This window comes from Hippocampus comes, unplaced genomic scaffold (genome assembly GCF_001891065.2).
Source record: "Hippocampus comes isolate QL1 unplaced genomic scaffold, H_comes_QL1_v1.1 scaffold590, whole genome shotgun sequence".
Classification (NCBI taxonomy): Eukaryota; Metazoa; Chordata; class Actinopteri; order Syngnathiformes; family Syngnathidae; genus Hippocampus; species Hippocampus comes.
Genome location: NW_017806273.1, coordinates 125,309 through 145,931, shown reverse-complemented (window position 1 = coordinate 145,931; position 20,623 = coordinate 125,309). Strand labels below are relative to the sequence as shown.

Here is a 20,623-nt window from a genome sequence, read left to right as displayed (position 1 = left end):
TTGCTAACATTAAAAAAAAAAAAGATTCTATAGTGTTTGGAAGCTAGGCTCAGATGTCATCTAAAAAAAAAAAAAAAAAAAAAAAGATAAAATCTGTTTACCGCTTGTGTAAATGTGTTCTTTGCAGGAATGCGCCCAATACTTCCTGGAGGTTAAGGACAAAGACATTAAGCACGCCTTGGCTGGGCTCTTTGTTGAAATTTTGATTCCTGTTGCGGCAGTAAGCTACTTTGGCGCTTTGCCATACAGATATTGTCAAGTTTATCAAACGGAGATTCTCCCGTGGGGAAAACAAAAAAAACACTCTTAAGACGAAGTCTTGTGCTTATGCGACTGTCCTTGTCGCAGGCGGTGAAGAATGAGGTGAACGTTCCCTGCCTGAGGAACTTTGTGGACAGCTTGTATGACACAACGCTCGACCTGTCGGCCAGAAAGAAGCATTCGCTGGTTAGTGAACAGCTGCAAAACAAGCTCACTGGCATCTTTCATTTCACCGCTGCGCTACATATCTCCGTCGACTGGATTTCATCACACTTGTGCAATATAACGGGACGATGTTTGCCTGTGCTCCTTTTGTGGTAGACTTGTTCCACCAATTCTGTGTCTGTTGGTGAAACGAGATGTCAGGGCTCATTCACTTCATTTTCCGACATGATTTGATTCATCCCCCTTGCCCCCACGACAGGCGTTTTACCCGCTCGTGACTTGCCTGCTGTGCGTCAGCCAGAAGCAGTTCTTCCTCAACAGATGGCACGTCTTCCTCAACAACTGCCTCTCAAATCTCAAGGTAATGTGATGTCATTCAGATTAGAGACCGTCCGTCCCCACTACGTTGGCAGAATGCCACGGTGTAATTCTCCACTCGGGGTGTGATTGCGTTGCAGAGTCGAGACCTCAAGCTGGCTCGCGTGGCGCTGGAGTCTCTGTATCGCCTGCTGTGGGTCTACATGATCAGGATCAAGTGCGAGAGTAACATTGCAACGCAAGGGTGGGCATCCTCACGCTCTGTCCAAATACGTACAGTACACTACGTGCACTTGACGCAGTGCGCACCGAGCTGCCCCCCCCCCCATCTCCTCCAACTTCCCAACTTACTCTTTCCTTCATTCGTTCTTTGTTTCAAAACCATGCATTATATTTGTAAATGCAGAAACGAGTTACTTTGCTTTTGTCAGTTACCGGTACCCTTATTTGTATCTGTTTATCTGGCTATTTTCCTATCCAAACTGAGCATTATTGAATTAAAATAGCGAGCAAGCATTCACACCTGTGCTTAAAAAAAAAAAAAAAGGAAAAAAGGAAAACTAGCTTTTTTTTAGCATCGTTTGTGGTTTATTGTTGTTGTGAATTACAGCATTCGCGATTTTCTCTTGTATTTTGTCCACAGCCGCCTCAACACCATTGTAACGACGCTTTTCCCCAAAGGCTCTCGCAGTGTGGTGCCGAGAGACATGCCTCTCAACATCTTTGTCAAAATCATCCAGTTTATTGCACAGGTGAGCACAAAGCTGCCTCACGGTAACACTTCCTGTTGGTCTACTGTTAGCCCTATCTTCTTTCCTCTGATTTCATGGCAGGAAAGACTTGATTTTGCGATGAAAGACATTATTTTTGACCTCCTGTGTGTGGGGAAACCTGCAAAAGCCTTCAGTCTTAATCCGGAGGTACCAACACACTGGAAATAAGCATCACGGAAAACTGCATTCAACCTGACTGTAAACCAAGTGTCCTATCTGTGCAGAGAATGAATATCGGTCTGAGAGCTTTCCTGGTGGTGGCGGACAGACTTCAGCAGAAGGACGGCGAGCCGCCGATGCCCAACACCGGCTGCACTTTACCCTCGGGGAACACGCTGCGAGTAAAGAAGACCTACCTGAGCAAAACGCTAACGGACGAGGAGGCCAAAGTCATCGGTAAACGGAGTGACACCGTGGACATGAATTCCCTTCAAAATATAACAATGATAGAAAAACTGTTTATTTCTTTCCATATTGTTTTTACTATATCATGACTGTTTGTGTTTTTTTTTTTTTTTTTTGTGGCATAATACTTTCCGGTGCTGTTTTCTTTCTTAAAAAAATATGAACAAAAAATGTTTTTTCAGGAACAGATTCGTGGCATTTCAATTCATTCGAATGCTGACATTTTGTGTATGGTCATGGACTGAGTTATATTGGTAAGTCAATGTATTTCCTCCCCTCCAGGGATGTCCCAGTATTACTACCACGTGCGTAAGGCTATTGACAACATCCTAAGACACCTGGACAAGGAGGTGGGACGCTGCATGATGATGACCAACGCTCAGATGTTGAACAAAGAGCCCGAGGACATGATCACGTACGTATGCTCAAGATGACAGAACTCAACCACGATGTGTCATTTGTTCTTTCCACCAAACTCCCAGGTCACAATATGAGCCCTGAATCAAATTCAGTCCTGTGGCCCATTTTTCCATATTTTGGATCTAACCCTAAGATTTTTATCTGGAAAAAAAAATGTGTGTGGGTGTTAGATTAAAAAATAATAATAATAATTTACACTTTTTCATTTTTGGATTGTCGATTTCAAGTTGAAAATAAAAAGAGCAAATGATAAATGGATTTATGACACTTGCCTCAAAACCAGTATGTTTAATATGTACGCAAAATGTGTGGCAGGGGTGAAAGGAAGCCCAAGATTGACTTGTTCAGGACGTGCGTGGCAGCCATTCCTCGCATGATGCCCGACGGGATGTCAAAGACGGAGCTCGTCGACCTGCTCTCCCGGTGAGATGATGAACAGTTGGCAAAAAGGATGCTACATTTTTCCCCCCCCTCACGATTCCGTTGTAAAAATGTGTTTTCCTTGTCCATTAGACTGACGATCCACATGGACGACGAGCTCCGACTCATCGCTCAGAACTCTTTGCAAAGTCTGCTGGTGGACTTCTTGGACTGGCGGGAAGAGGTGCTGTTCGGGTTCGCCGGCTTTGTGCTACGTGAGGTCCATGACTCCCACCAGGGGCTGTTAGACGGGTCGCTCAAGCTACTGCTGCAGCTCCTCACCCAGTGGAAACTGACGGCAGCGGTGGCGGGGAAGAGCTACCACGTGGCTAGGATACACACTGCCGAGGTGCTTAAATACTTGATGGATCATTTGCTTAACCCAAGTAAGGACTTGACTTGCTTGACACTTAGTAGGGACTCAACTCGGTTGATTTTTGCCACAGTTCCCTCAGACTCGCTTGGAACTGGAAATGCATGTTTTCATCTGGTCGCCGCAATCTCTGAATCCTTGTTTTTTGTCATCCGTAAGCTGCTGCAGACAAGCTCCGGCGTGAAGACGGCGGCTGAGCGAGGCCCCCACGCCGCCGTCTTGCATGCCATAGAGGGCCTGGCCCTCATGCTGCTCTGCTCCTGCCGGCTCAGCACTCGAAGGCTCGCCGTCGCCGTGCTCAAGGAGATCCGCAGCCTCTTTGCTGCGGTCGGGCAGTCGGAGGTAAGATCGCAGGCGGCAAGGTGACGGAACGTGCTGCGCTGTTGAGTTCAGAGTCCCACGTTGTCTTCTGCAGGATGACGATAAGCCAATGATCGAGGTCATGGACCAGCTCAGCCCTGTGATCGTGGACAGCTTCGTCAGCGTGGCCGTCTCTGACACAGTAAGTTGTATGAGTCTTGCAAAATTCCATCAGAGCCTCAAATGAGCCACTGAGAACTTAGAGGGCTATAAAACTTCTGTCATTTGTAACTTAATATCACAATAGGTAACGATCCTCATTCGAAAACAAACCCTTCTTCTTTTAATTTGAATAGTGATTTCCACTTCTCATTGTTTTTGACCATGATTTCACATTTAATTCAAGTCAGCATTTTTACCTTGACTGAGTCGTATGCGAAGCTTTACGTAAATGTGCCATTTTCCAGGACGGCACATCCGCCGGCCCCCACGTGGACCTCCAGTGGCTCGCCGAGTGGAACGCCCGGCTGGGCAACAGCCACTACGACATCCGCAGCCCATCGCACGTGTGGATCCTGGCGCAGTCGGTGAAAGACCCGTGGGTGCTGTGCATGTACAGCCTGCTGCGACAAGACTACCTGCCCAAGCATTGCCCCACCGCCCTCGGCTACGCGTGGCCCTACGCCTTCGCTCGGCTGCAGATGCTCATGCCATTGGTCGACCCCAAGTGAGAGTTAATTAATCGGCTTTATTTACACAGGAATAGACAATATCAAATAACAACATATGCATGCATACAAATATAACAAAATGAACCGAATTTAAAAAGTCTCTATATTGCAGTTTTCAAAAATATTTTTTTAATTTTAAAAATTGTTTTTTGATTCTCCAAATTTGTGACAAATTTTTACATCTTAAAAAAATAGTCATTTCGAAAATATAGTGTGCTATTTCACAACCCATTCAACCTTGAATTCTTCCAATTATTTTTTAGTCCTGCATTCATACATTCAAATATTTTACAGTTTCATATTTTAAAAATGTTTTAATATGCAGCAATTTAACACCTTTTTTTACTTAAAAAAATCCCCATGAAATACTTGTTGCAGTTTGCTGCTGGCTGTATTAAAGTTTATAAAACCAGTTTATTTCTCTATTTTGTATTTTACAAAGTTTTTATACAATACAGTGCTATTTGTTTTCATTAAAACCCCGTAATACAAAACACAATACATGAACTTCATGGACAATGTGCAACACATGCTATCTGATACCAAACTCGCGTGTTCTAAATAACCTTGTGAATTTCCAGTCACCCGGCGAATGCGAAGAAGACCAGCAGCACCTCGAGCAGCGCCGACAACTACGTGACTCTGTGGAGGAACTATTTGATCCTTTGCTTCGGGGTGGCCAAGCCCAGCATCATGAGTGCGGGTCACCTGAGAGCAACCACACCCGAGATCGCCGCGGCCACGCCCGACAGCGCCGCCAGCTGCGACAACAAGGTCAGAGATGTGACTTGACTGATCGAATGTGGCGGGATCAATTACATGGCCGCAACAAAATGAAACCTTCTTGGTGCTTCGATTAAAAATATTTTTCCCCTCTTCACTTATAGAAAAAGCATATTTCAGTTATTCACATTAGGATGGCCGCAACAAAATGAAACCTTCTTGGTGCTTCGCTTTGCTTTTGCTTGTCTTATTTCCATCTATCCATTCACTATCCGAGCTGCTTATCCTCCCGAGTTGTCTTCATGCAATGTCTGTGAAGTTCAATGGAAAATGTCAACTTTTGGGAGATAAAATGCCTCGAAGGCAATGGAGTGATCCTGATTCAATACATTTGTTCTTAATAAAAGCCTCCGATTTTCTGTGATAATACGTTTATGTCTCAGGTGGTCCCAGGCTGCCCGTCCGTGGCTTGGCTCCTGAAGCAGTTGGTCCCCCTCATGAGGTCGGAGAGCGTGGAGCTGACTGAGGCTTTGGTTCTGGGCTTTGGCCGCACTAACTCCCTCGTCTTCAGGTATTTGGTAGCCTCGTTCAGCCCCCTCTGTTCAGCAACAGGGGTGCGGTGAGCTGGAAGTCAGAGCCTGATGTCATTAAAGTGGACTGACCTGCATTCATTTGGGCGAAGCAGAGGATTATGGTCATGCATCTCAAATGCTTTCGAATAAAACATTTTTTTTAGGTTGAATGCAGTTAGAGAATTCTTTGTAGTAGCTTTTTGACTGACACGACGACCGATGTTGTCTGTCTGACCTCAGGGAACTTGTGGAGGAACTGCATCCGCTCATGAAGGAAGCACTGGAAAGGAGACCTGAGGTTGGTTGGTTTGATTTCCATTAGAGCAAACGACAAGCACAACTATACAGACTACTAAGTTGTTAAATGGAGACAAGGCAAGGCAAGAGAGCTTTAGTCACTGTGTATGGCACATTCCCGCTCAATTGTGCTTTAAAAACATTTAAAACAGAGCACATCAATTAAGCAAACTAAAATTACTAAAAGTAATACGGTGCAAGAAGAAGTTTTTTTTTTTAAGTTTGAAAATGCTTTCTAAGAGCTCAATCATAAGCATGATAATAAAAGTATGTTTTTTTAAACTTGGACTTGAATTGAGAGAATTCAGTGAAGGTGCTGCTGGATAATTTCTACAGAATAAGAAGCGGCGTGAACGCCGGGACCTTCTGCGACTTCAACTGCTGCGCATTTTCGAGCTGCTGGCAGATGCGGGTGTAATCAGTGACAGGTCGGTTCCCCTCACAACAACGAGCAGCAAACCCATTTTTTATTGTTTTTTTAGTTTTATTAACTTTTTTCACGCAGTACAACCGGGGCTCTGGAGCGTGACACTCTCGCCCTGGGTGCCCTCTTCCTGGAGTACGTGGATCTGACGCGGATGCTCCTGGAAGCCGAGAACGACAGAGACGCGGAGATCCTCAGGGACATTCGAATTCACTTCAGCGCCATGGTGGCCAACCTCATTCAGTGTGTGCCAGGTAGTTGCAAACATTTTCTTTGTCTGCTTTGGGTGATGGTGGCAGAAGTCCTCACACTCTGTACTAAAGTAAAAGTACAGACACTGACAAGAAAAAAGCCCATAAAAGTGGAAGCACTGATTCAGCTTCAGTACTTGAGTAAAAGTAAAACAGTACAGACTATGAAATGTGCAAAGGTAAACTTTTTTTTTTTTTTTACCGTACAGTGGATATAAAGAATCTCACCCCCTATTCAAATGGCCAAAAAGTGCTCTAGAAAGAGTTTTGTTCACTTGGATGGTGCTCATACTGAGAAGAACAAGGCTCGTTGATGTTGGCTCATGCAGAAATAATATCTTTGCTAACATTGTGAACGGGCTAATTGTTAAGTTCGCTGATGAGGACAACAGAAAAAAAAATCGACCTTACTTCCAAACCCTGGTTATCCGACATACGGTAAGATATTGATTGGAAGAGTTGCGCAAATTGAGGTTCTTCAGGACACAAGCATCATATGTTACTGGATGCTTAATGAGAAAATTCAATTTTGGCGCTTGAGTGTTTAGGAGGCTTAAACAGTCTGCTGACTTTCTGCTAATTAATTGAGACGACAAATAAGAGCCTGTCTGGTTTCCCCTCCTCAGTGCACCACAGGCGCTTCCTGTTTCCGCAGCAGAGCCTCCGACATCATCTTTTCATCCTCTTCAGTCAGTGGGCGGGGCCCTTTAGCATCATGTTCACCCCCTTGGACCGCTACAGTGACAGGACTCACCAGATCACGCGCTACCAGTATTGCGCCTTAAAGGTAAGGGGCCTTTCCGTCTCCTTGTTAGTACACTACCAACATGGAATGGTATGGAATGCACTCGCATGTGGGCAAGGAGAGCTATAGTCGCTGATGCACCTTCACATGTTGAATGAATGGTGCAATCAATACAAACACTCTGCGTATAAATATTTAATTCATGTGCAATTCCGTTTAACTGATGTGTAGTACATTTTCATTTATTTTCCGAACAGAGTTAAAGTATAAACACTGCATCTTGTTACAAAAATGTGAGCGTGAATGTTGTTTGTTGATATAAATGCCAGTTTGCTTTATTGCAATTGCTTGCCAAACAAGCGCGTACCACGCTTCCCAAACCCAAAGCCAGCTTGACGAGGCTCGAGTTCCCACTATTGTGGTCTACATTGAGCGCTACAGAAAATGGATGGATGAGCGTGAGTACGCCTATTACTCTGCATTCTTGCAGGCCATGTCTGCCGTGTTGTGCTGCGGCCCGGTCTTTGACAACGTGGGCCTCTCTCCGGATGGCTACCTCTACAAGTGGCTGGACAACATCCTAGCCTGGCAGGACCAGCGGGTATGCAATGTTTACTTTCATGTGGACGCTTCATTTGAGACACAGTTCTTTTTTTTTTTTTTTTTTTTTTTTGCTGAGGCTCTCCTCTCGACTCAGGTCCACCAGCTGGGATGTGAAGTGGTCATCCTGCTCTTGGAGCTCAACGCCGACCAAGTCAACCTGTTCAACTGGGCCGTGGATCGCTGCTACACGGGCTCCTACCGGCTCGCCTCAGGTTGCTTCAAGGCTATTGCGATGGTGTGCGGCCGCAGGTACAAAGAAATCATCTGATGAATAATAATGACAGTGTTATTGTTATTATTATTATTATTATTATTATTATTGGTGACTACTTGAAAATTCTTCATTGTTGGGGTATTTTGACAAAAGCATTTACGGAGACATCTGACAATAGTTTTGAATTGTGGAGTTGGGGGGGATGACCCTTAAATGTCCACTTTTTCTTTGTTGTGACTTGCAGAAACTACCCAAGCGATATAGTGACGCTGCTCAATCTGGTCCTCTTCAAGGCATCCGATGCCAGCAGAGAGATTTATGAAATTTCTATGCAACTGATGCAGGTGAGATAAAGACACGCCTCCTCACAAGTCCTTAGTTGAGCATTGGTGTGACGAGTACACTCTTCCCGTTCTCCTGTTTTGGAGTAGATTCTCGAGGCCAGGCTGTTTGTGGACTCCAAGAAGATGGCTGGGCAGAAGCCTAACGGCATCCTTTACGGCACTCACGCTGGGTTGCCGCCTCTCTACAGCATCTCGCTCCCTCAGCTCTCCAGCCAGTTGGCCAGGATGTATCCTGAACTCACGCTCCCGCTTTTTTCAGGTGGTGTAGAAAGTCTTGTTTGGATGCATGTCTTGTTTGTGTTTGTTTGCTACAAATAATGAACCGCTGTAATACTTGCAGAACTGTCCTCTTTATTGAACCAGGGGTAGGCAAAGTATGACCCGCAAGTAACATAGAGTCCACAGAGCTGTTCTAACATTATCAAGAACATAATGTAATATTTGTTGAGTAATGTAAAAAAAACCCGATTTATTCATTTATTTTCTTATTGTATATGTTGTGTTATTGTGCATAATTTCTCTTTTTGTTGCCTCATCTATTTATGACCTGGTCCATTTGTTTGATTTGAAGTATCAAAGGTGGCCCTTGTTGAGTACATTTTGCCCAGCCTTGCGCCGCATGCAGCTTACTCGGATAGGAGTGTGATGTTCCTCTGAGGATTTATTTATGTGTGCTCCAGAGGTTAGCCAGAGGTTCCCCAGCACCCACCCCAACGGGAGACAGATCATGCTGACTTATCTCCTACCCTGGCTCAGCAACATAGAGCTGGTAGATAGCGGCCTGCTGCTCCCGGCCTTCACGCCGTCTTCCTCCTCCGACGACTCCTCTACAAGGGGGCGCACCTCTGCCTCCCCCCAGCAGATTCTGAGGGGAACCGGCTGGGGCTCCCAGCAAGCCACGTCCCTGGTGCTCAACAACCTCATGTACATGACCGCCAAGGTAAATTCATCTTGCGGCGGTCATAACAAACTCCCCATTTATTGCGGGTGATACATTCCAGACCCAAACGCAATGCATGAAAATCTCCAATAAAGTATTAAAAAAAATCGGATAAATGTAGGTAAAAGGACAGTAAGGTCAGGTACTAGATCGTTAAATAAATAAAGGTATTTAGATAATGGAAGTGGGTAAGTGTAGGGTGGTGAAAAGAAGCTACAGATATGGGGTTCCACAGGGTTAAATTTTAGAGCCCTGCTTTTCTCCTTTTGTTTCCCTTGAATTCCATACTGAGAAGGTTTCATATTCCCTTTCATAGCTACTAAAGTTGAGTTCAGCAAAAGGTAGGTAGGGAAAGAAGATCCTTTAAAAAAAATAATAATTTGCTTAAAAATTCACAATACAGCGCTGGTGCAAAGAATGAACCGTGATATGGGCAGCTGGATATGACCATCTGAGATATTATGCCAAAGGACCTGGACCTCAAATCAAATTCCACCAAATGCGAACATCAACTCCTTGGCTGCGGCATTTCGGACTGAGCTGACGGCATTGTTTTTGTATTTGGCCAGTTTGGAGATGACTTACCAGGATCTGAAATGGAAAATGCCTGGAATGCTTTGGTGTGCAACGAAAAGTGGAGCCACAACCTGCGAACCGCGCTGCAATTTCTCATCAGCCTATGTGGCGTCAGCAGCGACACAGCGCTCCTGCCGTTCGTAAGACAAATGCTACAACTTTCTGGTTTCGTCTTTTGTGCCACTATGGAAAGCATGAAAGTTGAATTGATTCATTCCCAGGACCGAAAGAGTCGGCAAAAATTTAACTATTGAATGGAAAGTGATGAATTGCATAAATCATGGATGTATTTACATGATGGATGTCTTCTATTTAGCCTACATGTTTTTGGGGGGAGGGAAGTCTGCTGAATAGGGATTGGAAAACGATTGACATTTTGGGGAAGGTGGGTAGCGTTAGGAACTTCTGCTTTTAGCTTAACATGTTCTTTTCTATGATAATCTTCCCCCTGTGTGCTCAGATTAAGAAGGTGGTGATCTATCTGTGTCGAAACAACACCATGCAAACCATGGAGGAGTTGATTTGGGAGTTGCAGCAGACGGACCCGGTCAACCCGATGGTCCAGCACTGCGACAGCCCGCCGTTTTATCGTTTCACCGCCTCGAGCAAGGCCGCTGTCAACGCAGCGTCAGGTAACTCCTGGGCGGGCAGCTGACAAAGCACCTAACTGATTGTAAGCAAACAGGTTGGCTTTCGGACTCTTTCCCCAGGAACCGCATCGAGTGCCAATAATGTGGTGGCAGGACAGGAGAGCTTCCTGGATGCAGATGAATACAAGACAAAGGACAATGAGGAGAGGTGAAATCACAAACGTTGCGACAAATGATCAAATTTGGCACAATTAACATGATGTGTTTACCCTGCACCACAGGAACATCTTTCAAGCTTGGAAATCGGATTTGGAAATTTGATAATCAGACTTTTAAGACGTTGATTAGAAGGGGGACAAATGGTCAAATTTGTTCTGATTATCGTATGTGGGCACCGCGCAGCACCAGATAATCGTTCACGATAATCTTTGAGAAATTGCCTAAAATTGGAACTTTGGCTCGAAAGGGGAGACACACAACATTTAGAGACTTCCAAGAATCAGCCTTTTGCTGGTTTGATCAGAAGAGAAGACAAATACTCCATTTTGACAAAATATGTCCTGGTTATTGAAATGTGTGTACCCCACTGACGTGAGTGATGCGTGTCCCTCCTCAGGCTCAGCCATGTCATGCGAGCTCACCACCGCCTGGAATCTGGCTACAGCAACAGTTCGGGAGGGTCATATGATGAAGGTAAATCTAAGTGTATTTCAGCGCCTCTCGCCATCATCAATAATTCCATCACCGTCTGGCGAGAGCAGGCCGGAGGGATAAAAAGATGGCGACGGGCATCGGTGTCATTGATAATGCATAGGCACGGTGCATGCAGAGTGTCCCGGGGCTCTTTGAAAAGGCTTCTGTGAGAAATGGCATTGACGAGCAGCCAGTCTCGAGCCTTTCTTATGGGCTGAAATGCAACTTTGTTACACCCTTTTGGTTTGAGTTTATGCCATCAAGTTGTCCTTAAATGGCTTTGTTTTTAAGTGGCAACCTCAACCTCCCTCTCTAGTTTTACACCCCTGCCTAGAGGATATAGTAGAGGTGTTGCTTTGTTAGTTAGTGGGATTACGCCAAGAGTATAAATGGCACAGTACCATCTGTCTGTCCACTGAGTTCAGGTGAGCAATTTGAATCATGACTGCATGGAACTTACTGGAAATGGTCAACAACCAGATTTGGTTGAGCTTGTGTTGGCTTTAGTGCGAGACACGAGAAGAACGTCACTTCTCCCAGCCGAAACGAAAACAACAGGAGAAATAAACCTGTTTAAATGAGCATTCATGTATCTATCTAGCTGCCTAGCTAACAACATAAGATAACTAGCATCGACAGTGTTTAACCAACAAGCTAACTAGCATCTGGCTAGTTAACAGGCTGAACTACCTCACATGTACTAATAATTTAAACTAACTAGCATATTACTAGATAACAAAATAAACTAACCAACGTTCAGCTAGCGACCAGCCATTTTATCTTATCTTATTTTATTTTATCTCGCCATCTATTTTAGTTTGATGCCATAGTGCCTCCACAGGTGAACCTCTCCCCCCTTATGCTGACTGGCTGATGGCCGTGGTTGAAAGCAACCGCCCCCTTCCTCTGCCGATGCCTGTCAACGGCGGTTGCTGGGCTCCTCTGGTGGACTTCCTGCCCGAGACCCTCACCCCGAGAGGACCTCTACACAGGTCTGGACTCAGTGATACTGTACCACTTTTGATTCACTCCCTGATGATCTTTGACTTATCAAAGCAGTTAATTTCAATGCACGGTGAGGCTGAGATTAAGTTCCTGCCGTGTCGCGTTCACAAGTTTGTGTTTTAAGGACTTTTTTTCCCTCCCAGGTGTAACATAGGAGTCATATTCATGACAGAGATGGTGGTGGACCACAGTGTACAGGAGGACTGGGCCCTGCACCTCCCGCTGCTGCTGCATGCCTTATTTTTGGGTAAGTTTATACTATAATTTGTCGTCTTCTCAGAAACCCTGACTATGTGATTAAGTTAACTCATGTGATATAGTGTGTATTTTAAGTCGCGCGTAAGTTGTACTGCGGCTTTCTGTGCATGTCACACTGAGGTCAGTTAAGGGAGAGCGTACATTTTCTATACTGCTTATCCTCATTTGGATTTGTGGGTACGATGCAGCTTATCCCAGCTGACTTTGGGTGAGAGGAGAGGGTATACCCTGGACTGATCGCCAGCCAATCACAGTCCGCATATAGATAAACAAGCATAAAAAAGAATTCATGTCATTGATCGTATTCGGTCTGCCTTTGGCCCTTGCTCATGACATATCAGGGTGTGTTTATTCGTGGTGCCACTCAGAAGCACAGGTGATGTCATGGTCTTCTCATCCTCAGGCATGGACCACTACCGTCCGGAGGTATATGAGCACAGCAAGCGTCTCCTCCTTCACCTGCTCATCGCGCTGTCCTGCCGCCACAACTTCCAGGCCGTCGCCTCGGTGCTGCTGCAGAACCGCCAGCTCGACGAAGCCAAGACTCTCACTTGCCAGCCCGCCCTTCAGCCCGAGTTCATAACATCAGGTATAAGACAAAGAGAAGAAAAAAAAAAAAGGCAGAAAAAAAAAATAAATGCAGAAGTCGGCATTGGTGCGAACGTCAAGAAGGGGAATGGCTTACATTTCTGTCGGAATGCTTGTAGATAAGTCTCTTATCTGAGGTGAGCATATTTGGAGCTTGTTCCAAAAGCAATATGCAGCGCTGGGGGACTTCAAAGGTCTTGATTAAAGCATTCCACGTGGCTATTTTTACCCGTTTGCCCCAAGTGGAGCCATCTGTCAAAGCTCTAATGCGCTGCTGTGGCTTCGCAGTTCCCTACGTGGTCAACTACGGTAGGTTTTCTCCCGAGGTGGCAGAAGTACTCATACTCTGTGCTTATAGTGGAGCATCTACGTAAAAGACTCCTTAAAATGCCAACATGAGACTGAAATTTGGAACACATGCTCTTCAGATCCCCCCAAAATACTGCTGCCCACACAAAATCCCTCTCATAAATGTAGTAAACCCCGAAAAAAAGTTGGCTGTTGCGGATATTTTGGTACCAAGATTTTTTTTTCCCTAAATGTCAAGCCATTCTAGATTTTCCAAAGGGTTTATGTTGCTAAAAGTAGTACAATAACACATCCCCACGGCACATAAATACATCATTACCCGGCTTCCCATTCCTTCCCGGCCCTTGTAAAGCGCATTTGCACTGTATGTGCAATTTGACAGATCCCATCAGCGCGCCATTTCCTCTGTTGTGCCCCAGGAGCTTTTGACTTTCTGAGGGAGGGTCAGGCATCTCCCGTGCCGGACTCCGGTCTGAGTTCCTCCTCCACGTCGTCCAGTCTGAGCCTTGGCGGGAGCAGCGGCAACCTGCCCGACATCTCGGACGAGCTGGCGGCCCGCGCCACCGCTGACAAAAAGACCGGCAAGCTCATTGAGTTTTTGACCACCAGGTACCATTGAGAACCATTAAATGCATGTGGAAAGGCTTGGTTGAGAATTCGCTGCATGTAGATTACCATTAAAAAAACAAAAAAACAAACAAAAAAAAAAGCAAATACTCCCTGGAGCTCATAAGCATGTAGATTGGACACCATCTAGTGGTGGAGACTGCAGGTTGATGTTAGAGTAATTACAAAATCAAATAAAATCTTGAAACAATAATTACCTATCATGGTTTCATGTGTACATATACCCCAAATTATGATCGCGAAAACACTTACAAACACAACCCTTGTGAATAAATGCCTTCCAGATGATTTGATCTGGAAACAAATTAGCCCCCGTAGTGCATGTGAATCGTGTGAACCATGTAAAATATTTAAAAATAATTGTGGTGCGTATGCATTTTGTAGAGCACGTGGACCCATGTGGTGCCACGAGGACATTTCACCCAAGAATCATGTTTCAAAAAGTACAGCCCAGCTAACAAACTTCTTGCGCCATGTCATGTCCGTGTTCAAAGAACCTGGTAAGCCTTCCGTCTAGATCCGACCTTTCCATCAACAGAACATGTGATTTGTTAATTTTTTTTAGCACATCATTCGATGTTTTCCGACCACCCTTCTAGAATCCCAGCTGGAGCAGCAGCTGAGCAACGTGGCCCTGCACACGGCCCTGTGCAGTTCCTCGCGTCATTACGCCGGGCGCTCCTTCCAAGTGTTCCGAGCACTGCGCCAGCCCATCTGCGCGCATGCCGTCTCCGATTTGCTCTCCAGGCTGGTAGAGGTCGTCGGGGAACACGGAGAGGAAGTGCAGGTTAGTGTGTGCATAAAACGTGAAACAAAAGACATTTTATATTCCAATATCAAAATGCTCAAGCAAACCGTAATGTATCATTTTATCTTACTCAAGTTAGCTGGCTTCATGCAAACATTAGTCACCATGATGACACAATAATTTCAAGTAATGACGAGACCAGAACACCCTCTCCCCCAAACTTAAAATCTAGTTTCTATTTTTATCCATTTTTAAAAAAGAAAAATCAACTTGCGGCCCGCTGGTCCAGTGGTTAGCACGTTGACCTCACACTGCAGAGGTTGTGGGTTTGATCCTGGCTCCGGCCTTCCTGTGTGGAGTTTGCGTGTTCTCCCCGCACCTGCGTGTAAAAAAGAAAATAAAATCGCAAAGACGTTGTTTCTGCTCACCTGTCGTCTTGCAGGGCTACGTGATGGAAGTTTTACTCACGCTGGAATCCGTGGTGGACAACTTGGCCGAGTGCCTCAAGAATAATGACTTTATGGCCATCTTGACCAGGTATGCCGAAATGCAGTCCAGTAAGACTTTAGGCACAACTTGCTGTTCTCGAACAAGAAGCTGAAGGGCAAAATTCCCAAACAGGTGTTTGCTCCATGAACGCCTCAAAACTCACTTGTATTCTTTGGCATTTGACTCAGCATGACTCAGATTTGTTCTTGGTTTTGCTGTTCGGTGCTTTCTACCGTCTTTGTTACTGATTTGTTGCTTTACTGTTGTATATGTTAGTTGCTCCATGTACAGCACTTTGTGTGCAGTGATGGCTGTTTGAAAGTGCTCTATAAATACAGTTGAGTTGAGTTGATTTCTGAACGCGACCTGTGATTGCAGAGCGTCATCTCCGGATCTCCTTACCACGCTGACGTTGATGTCCAACAGGAAGAGCACGGGGCAGCTCTACCGCCCCAGAGAAGAGCGCAGCCGGCATCAGAGGAGCTCCTCCGTGCCGAAGAAGTTCGGCGAGGCGGACAGGTGGACCGACCCGCCTCGCAGCGCCACCCTGGACCGCATCCAAGCGTGCGAGCAGCAGCCCCCGGCGGGCAAAAACCGCAGCCCGTCGTCCTCCAAGGACATCGTCTCGGACCCGGCCAACGTCAACCACCCCGGCAACCTCCTGGCCACCGTCTTCTGGGTGGCCGTGTCGCTGATGGAGTCCGATTTTGAGTTTGAGTACCAAATGTCGCTGAGGCTGCTGGACAAGCTGCTGGGCCACGTGTCGCTGGACAAGCGGGAGAACCGCGACAGGCTGGAGAAGCTGCAGGGCCAGCTGAAGTGGAGCAGCTTCACGGGCCTCCAGCAGCTGCTGCTCAAGGGCTTCACGTCCGCCACCACCGTCGACCTCACGCTGAAGCTCTTCTGGCAGCTCACGCCCGTTTCGCGGGTGTCCGTGGTGGACACCTCACAAGCTATTGGTGCGTTACACCCTTCCATCGCTTTTCAACATGTGGTCCACCTGATAAACGGGGGGAGCACAGTACTCCGAGAAGTCCGCTGTGAGGGTCTTTGTTTTCTACATTAGGTTTCCCCTTGAACGTCCTTTGCCTGCTCCCACATCTTGTGCAGAATTTTGATGGGCCCACACACTTCTGTCAGGATGTCGCCGAAAGGATCGCACAGGTTTTTTTTCCCACCGTCGTTCTACACGCGTCATTTCAGTAGTTTACTATGTTAAGCAGCGTGAATGTACAAACTATGCATGATGTAAAAGTGGCTTGAGCCTGACCAGACAGGATTTGTTTTTTATTTTTACAGCTACAATACATCTTACCTGTATTTTTAAGAACAGTTGAGTTGTTTTTAATCTTGAACTAAAAATACTTTGAATCTTTTATATCACGTTACAGTAGCTTTCAAACAGATGAAATAGACATTAGAGGAATCCAACCCCTTCCTGCTTTTTCATGAACACTACGCTGCTGTATTTTCATGTTGCTGGTATTTTATGAGGTGGTCAATGTTTGAGAAGCATCTTACCTCAGTATGTCTGTATCTAGGTGTGCCTTGACGAGAAAAATGACAAGCTCTCCAACCTGGCCCACGTCATGACTCTTTACAAGACGCACTCTTACACCCGCAACTGCTTCTCGTGGGTCAACGTGGTGTGCAGGTACCTCCACGAGGCCTTCTCGGACATCACGCTCAACCTGGTCACGTATATGGCGGAGGTTTGGCAAACAGTTGTTATAAATGTTGCTAAAGTCGCCTCTTCTTCTTCTCCTTGAAATTGTTGCCTTGTTGTGCCACAGCTGTTGGAAAAAGGTCTCCCCAGTATGCAGCAGACAATTTTACAGATCATCTACAGTCTGCTGAGTCACATGGACCTGAGTGGGATCCAAGCCAAAACTTTCAACATGGAAGTCCTCAGGACCATCGAGAAATTTGCCCAGGTGAGTCCTTTACTACGTTTGATAGTTGTAGTCACAGCACTACAACCATATTCACACATATTCAGATCATCAGGCAGTCCAGACTTGATGTCGCCAGAGAGGGAAACTGCTCCCATGAGGCCCAGTTCAAGCCACGACTGATAGTTTAGTCACTCAAGTGTGGAGTAGCGTTTTTTTGTTTTGACATAAGTGGCTTTGGAACCAAGATTCGGAAAGTACCAAAATGTTTGCAGACGGGAGTGGGTGGTCGGACTCCAAAAGGTCGTCTCGTGTCAGTGCAGTAAATTTGTAGACGCGCCCGAACTATAAACAGTTCCTGTCGAAAGTGATCTGGTCTCAGCTTCCCTCCGCGGCCCTCTGCCAGAACCTCTCTGTCTCTAAAAATAGACTCCATCAAATCACACAACAGCAACATGTCAATGGTGATGTTGTGCACCTGTGCCGACTGTAGACGGCCCACTGGAGGGAAGCGCTGAACATCCTCAAGTTGGTGGTGAGCCGCTCGGCCAGTTTGGTGCAGCCCTCCGGGGACCTCTCCTACGAGGACATCAGCCGAGTGTGGGAGCGCTCGTCTAAGGCCTTGCCTGGGAAAACGCTGGATTTCCACTTTGACATATCCGAGGTGAACGGCCTTCTTCTTACACAAGTTTATGTGAGACTTCTTTCTTTTCACACGCGGAAAACCTGTCCCTCTAAAACCCCCTCCCACCCACGGCCATTATTCCAGGGTGTGGTGGGTGTGGTGCAAAATCTTGCTGAAATTCTTCAGAAAAAGGGAAACATTTTACCCACCGCACCCTTTCCTTATGTTCCCCTCAAATGATGATTAGACTAGAAGCTGAAAAGGTAAACAAAATAAATAAGTGGCACCATGCATGGGGAGAAAAAAAAGGGGTGCCTGAGTGATGTGTGTGGGAATGGAACACAGAGCTATTTGTGTAGCGCATGAATGGCAGGATGTGATGTCACATCATTGCTGCCTGTCTTTTGTGCGCGTATCAGTGATTCTTTGCCAACAGCGTGCGTGTTTGTGTGTGTAACAACACCGAGACGCCTGGACAGGCTGCTAAGCCTCTTACTACACGAGTGTTCTTCAATTTACGCTGGGGAGTGCAGAGCGGATTTTTCTCCCTTACTTACAAGACCGCGTTTGTGTCAGACGCCCGTGATCGGTCGGCGCTACGATGACCTGCGTCCCTGCCCGGTCCGAGACGGCAAGAGTAGAAGCGCGGCGGTGACGCGCAGCACCTCCTCCTCCTCCGGCTCCCTGGGGTCCACGTCCAAGAACGTCTTGGTGCCGGTCAGCTGGAAGAGGCCTCAGTCTTCCCAGGTGATGACGCTGCGTTTCGGCGAACTTCATTAAAACGCTTTTACAGCTAGGTGCAGGAAAGGAAGCGAAATAAGCAGAGGTGAAAGTTGGGAGGGAAAGGAATGACGGAGGGAAGGGAGGATGTGGGCAGGTCAATAAGGACAGTCGGAAAAGCTTGCCGACTTTAATTCAAGGAGCCTTCCCTAATGAAGTCGTTGGGTAATGGAAGGTATGTCGTTGCTAGGTAGGAAGGAAGGAAGCGAGGGAAAGATGCATGACTCTTTCAATCAAGCCTCAGTCTTCCAGCTGATGTGACTGGAAGGTTCATTTTCGTTCAAGTCTTCCAGGTTCCCGTTTTTTTACCTCTGCTAAAGAGCTTGTTGTGTAGATAGGGACAAAAGCCTCGTTGAAAGTTTCTGCTGTTTCAAACACTGTTTTTCTTCCCATCTCTGCAGAAAAGAACCAGAGAGAAACTTGTGCACGTTTTATCTTTGTGCGGGCAGGAAGTGGGTCTCACAAAAAACCCTTCGGTAAAGCTACAGCGTAACGCGATCTCATCAGCATTGAAGAACGGCGGTTTTAACTTCTTTTTTTTTTTTTTTTTTAACCGGGTAAAGAGCTTGTTGTGTAGATAGGGACAAAAGCCTCGTTGAAAGTTTCTGCTGTTTCAAACACTGTTTTTCTTCCCATCTCTGCAGAAAAGAACCAGAGAGAAACTTGTGCACGTTTTATCTTTGTGCGGGCAGGAAGTGGGTCTCACAAAAAACCCTTCGGTAAAGCTACAGCGTAACGCGATCTCATCAGCATTGAAGAACGGCGGTTTTAACTTTTTTTTTTTTTTTTTTTAACCGGTGGCAGGTGATTTTCTCGAGCTGCGGCGAGCTAGATCTGATGGAGCACCAGCCGAGCCTGGTTTCATCCGAAGACGGAACTCGAGAAGCCGACACGGTGGACGACACCACCTCGGAGCAGCAGTTCCGGGTCTTCCGAGACTTTGACTTCCTGGATGTGGAGCTTGAAGACGGAGAGGTGAGTTCACTGCGGACATAAAGTACATGCCGCAGGATGACCTTGAGAGCAGTTGGATTTTCCTCACTTTTTTACTTTTGACCCCTTGCACATTTTTCAACCGATTCAAATCATTTACATCATGATGTAGTAATGTTGTATTTTCCTTTTTTTGTGCGCTATCCAGGAGTTGCAGGTAAGTTTCTCTGCTGTTTTTGCTGTGCGCGCATGCCACCACTTGTGCAGCGTGTTTGAGATGTGACTAATTCCTGGCAGATGAAGTATGCATGTTGTTTTGGTTGTTGTTTTTGACCTGCCTGTGGTTTATACTGGAACCCTAAAATTGTGGTTGTTAAATCACATGTTTAGTGACTATGTGCATTCAATACAAATTAAGAGGTCGATTTTTGTCATTTGTGTACAATAAATTAAAAATCAAAGGCACAATGGAAGTTAGAGATTTTTTTTTTTTCCCAAGGATGACCTTGAGAGCAGTTGGATTTTCCTCACTTTTTTACTTTTGACCCCTTGCACATTTTTCAACCGATTCAAATCATTTACATCATGATGTAGTAATGTTGTATTTTCCTTTTTTTGTGCGCTATCCAGGAGTTGCAGGTAAGTTTCTCTGCTGTTTTTGCTGTGCGCGCATGCCACCACTTGTGCAGCGTGTTTGAGATGTGACTAATTCCTGGCAGATGAAGTATGCATGTTGTTTTGGTTGTTGTTTTTGACCTGCCTGTGGTTTATACTGGAACCCTAAAATTGTGGTTGTTAAATCACATGTTTAGTGACTATGTGCATTCAATACAAATTAAGAGGTCGATTTTTGTCATTTGTGTACAATAAATTAAAAATCAAAGGCACAATGGAAGTTAGAGATTTTTTTTTTTTGCCTATATGATATTCCAGAGGCTTTTTTTTTTTTTTTTTGCTTGTCGCAGGGTGAGACGGTGGACAACTTCAACTGGGGTGTGCGCCGACACTCGGTCGACAGCCTGGACCAGAGCGACCTGCACGCACTGGAGGAGAGCCACCTGTCCAGCAGCATGCCCAGCCTGAGCCGCGTCACTGGCGAAGACGACTCGGAGGAGTCCTCCTCCGAGGAGGAGGAGGGGGAGGATTCCCTCTCGGCCAGCCAAATCCTCTCCCGCTCGCAGCTAGTAGGGGCACATTTTCTTTCTTGACTTATACAAGAGTCATTCACCCT

General features: G+C 46.0%; 1 protein-coding gene across 7 annotated transcripts in view; it reads left to right on the top strand.

Moving 5' to 3' along the window:
* frya (furry homolog a (Drosophila)) overlaps nt 1-20,623 on the top strand; it is a 39,319-nt gene that overhangs the window by 11,820 nt on the left and 6,876 nt on the right. For 5 of the 7 annotated variants that reach the window (XR_002166545.1, XM_019857560.1, XM_019857558.1 and 2 more), the window contains exons 9-53: nt 128-220; nt 349-447; nt 686-787; nt 885-988; nt 1,388-1,496; nt 1,578-1,664; nt 1,742-1,913; nt 2,205-2,337; nt 2,658-2,765; nt 2,856-3,111; nt 3,295-3,477; nt 3,551-3,637; nt 3,903-4,162; nt 4,748-4,940; nt 5,333-5,460; nt 5,702-5,759; nt 6,095-6,186; nt 6,264-6,436; nt 7,060-7,220; nt 7,669-7,779; nt 7,876-8,030; nt 8,240-8,339; nt 8,427-8,598; nt 9,020-9,279; nt 9,849-9,995; nt 10,316-10,487; nt 10,566-10,653; nt 11,062-11,140; nt 11,979-12,130; nt 12,287-12,390; nt 12,805-12,990; nt 13,718-13,907; nt 14,310-14,425; nt 14,525-14,712; nt 15,116-15,210; nt 15,541-16,121; nt 16,229-16,326; nt 16,704-16,874; nt 16,956-17,096; nt 17,548-17,718; nt 18,256-18,426; nt 18,861-18,935; nt 19,264-19,434; nt 19,601-19,609; nt 20,358-20,576. Coding sequence is in view for 6 of the 7 variants with exons in the window: in XM_019857560.1 (XP_019713119.1) it covers nt 128-220; nt 349-447; nt 686-787; nt 885-988; nt 1,388-1,496; nt 1,578-1,664; nt 1,742-1,913; nt 2,205-2,337; nt 2,658-2,765; nt 2,856-3,111; nt 3,295-3,477; nt 3,551-3,637; nt 3,903-4,162; nt 4,748-4,940; nt 5,333-5,460; nt 5,702-5,759; nt 6,095-6,186; nt 6,264-6,436; nt 7,060-7,220; nt 7,669-7,779; nt 7,876-8,030; nt 8,240-8,339; nt 8,427-8,598; nt 9,020-9,279; nt 9,849-9,995; nt 10,316-10,487; nt 10,566-10,653; nt 11,062-11,140; nt 11,979-12,130; nt 12,287-12,390; nt 12,805-12,990; nt 13,718-13,907; nt 14,310-14,425; nt 14,525-14,712; nt 15,116-15,210; nt 15,541-16,121; nt 16,229-16,326; nt 16,704-16,874; nt 16,956-17,096; nt 17,548-17,718; nt 18,256-18,426; nt 18,861-18,935; nt 19,264-19,434; nt 19,601-19,609; nt 20,358-20,576 (6,720 nt within the window). In the remaining variant the exon portion in view is untranslated. The remainder of the gene's footprint in view (nt 1-127; nt 221-348; nt 448-685; nt 788-884; nt 989-1,387; nt 1,497-1,577; nt 1,665-1,741; nt 1,914-2,204; nt 2,338-2,657; nt 2,766-2,855; nt 3,112-3,294; nt 3,478-3,550; nt 3,638-3,902; nt 4,163-4,747; nt 4,941-5,332; nt 5,461-5,701; nt 5,760-6,094; nt 6,187-6,263; nt 6,437-7,059; nt 7,221-7,668; nt 7,780-7,875; nt 8,031-8,239; nt 8,340-8,426; nt 8,599-9,019; nt 9,280-9,848; nt 9,996-10,315; nt 10,488-10,565; nt 10,654-11,061; nt 11,141-11,978; nt 12,131-12,286; nt 12,391-12,804; nt 12,991-13,717; nt 13,908-14,309; nt 14,426-14,524; nt 14,713-15,115; nt 15,211-15,540; nt 16,122-16,228; nt 16,327-16,703; nt 16,875-16,955; nt 17,097-17,547; nt 17,719-18,255; nt 18,427-18,860; nt 18,936-19,263; nt 19,435-19,600; nt 19,610-20,357; nt 20,577-20,623) is intronic. The other 2 variants (XM_019857559.1, XM_019857563.1) reach the window with 1 other exon arrangement.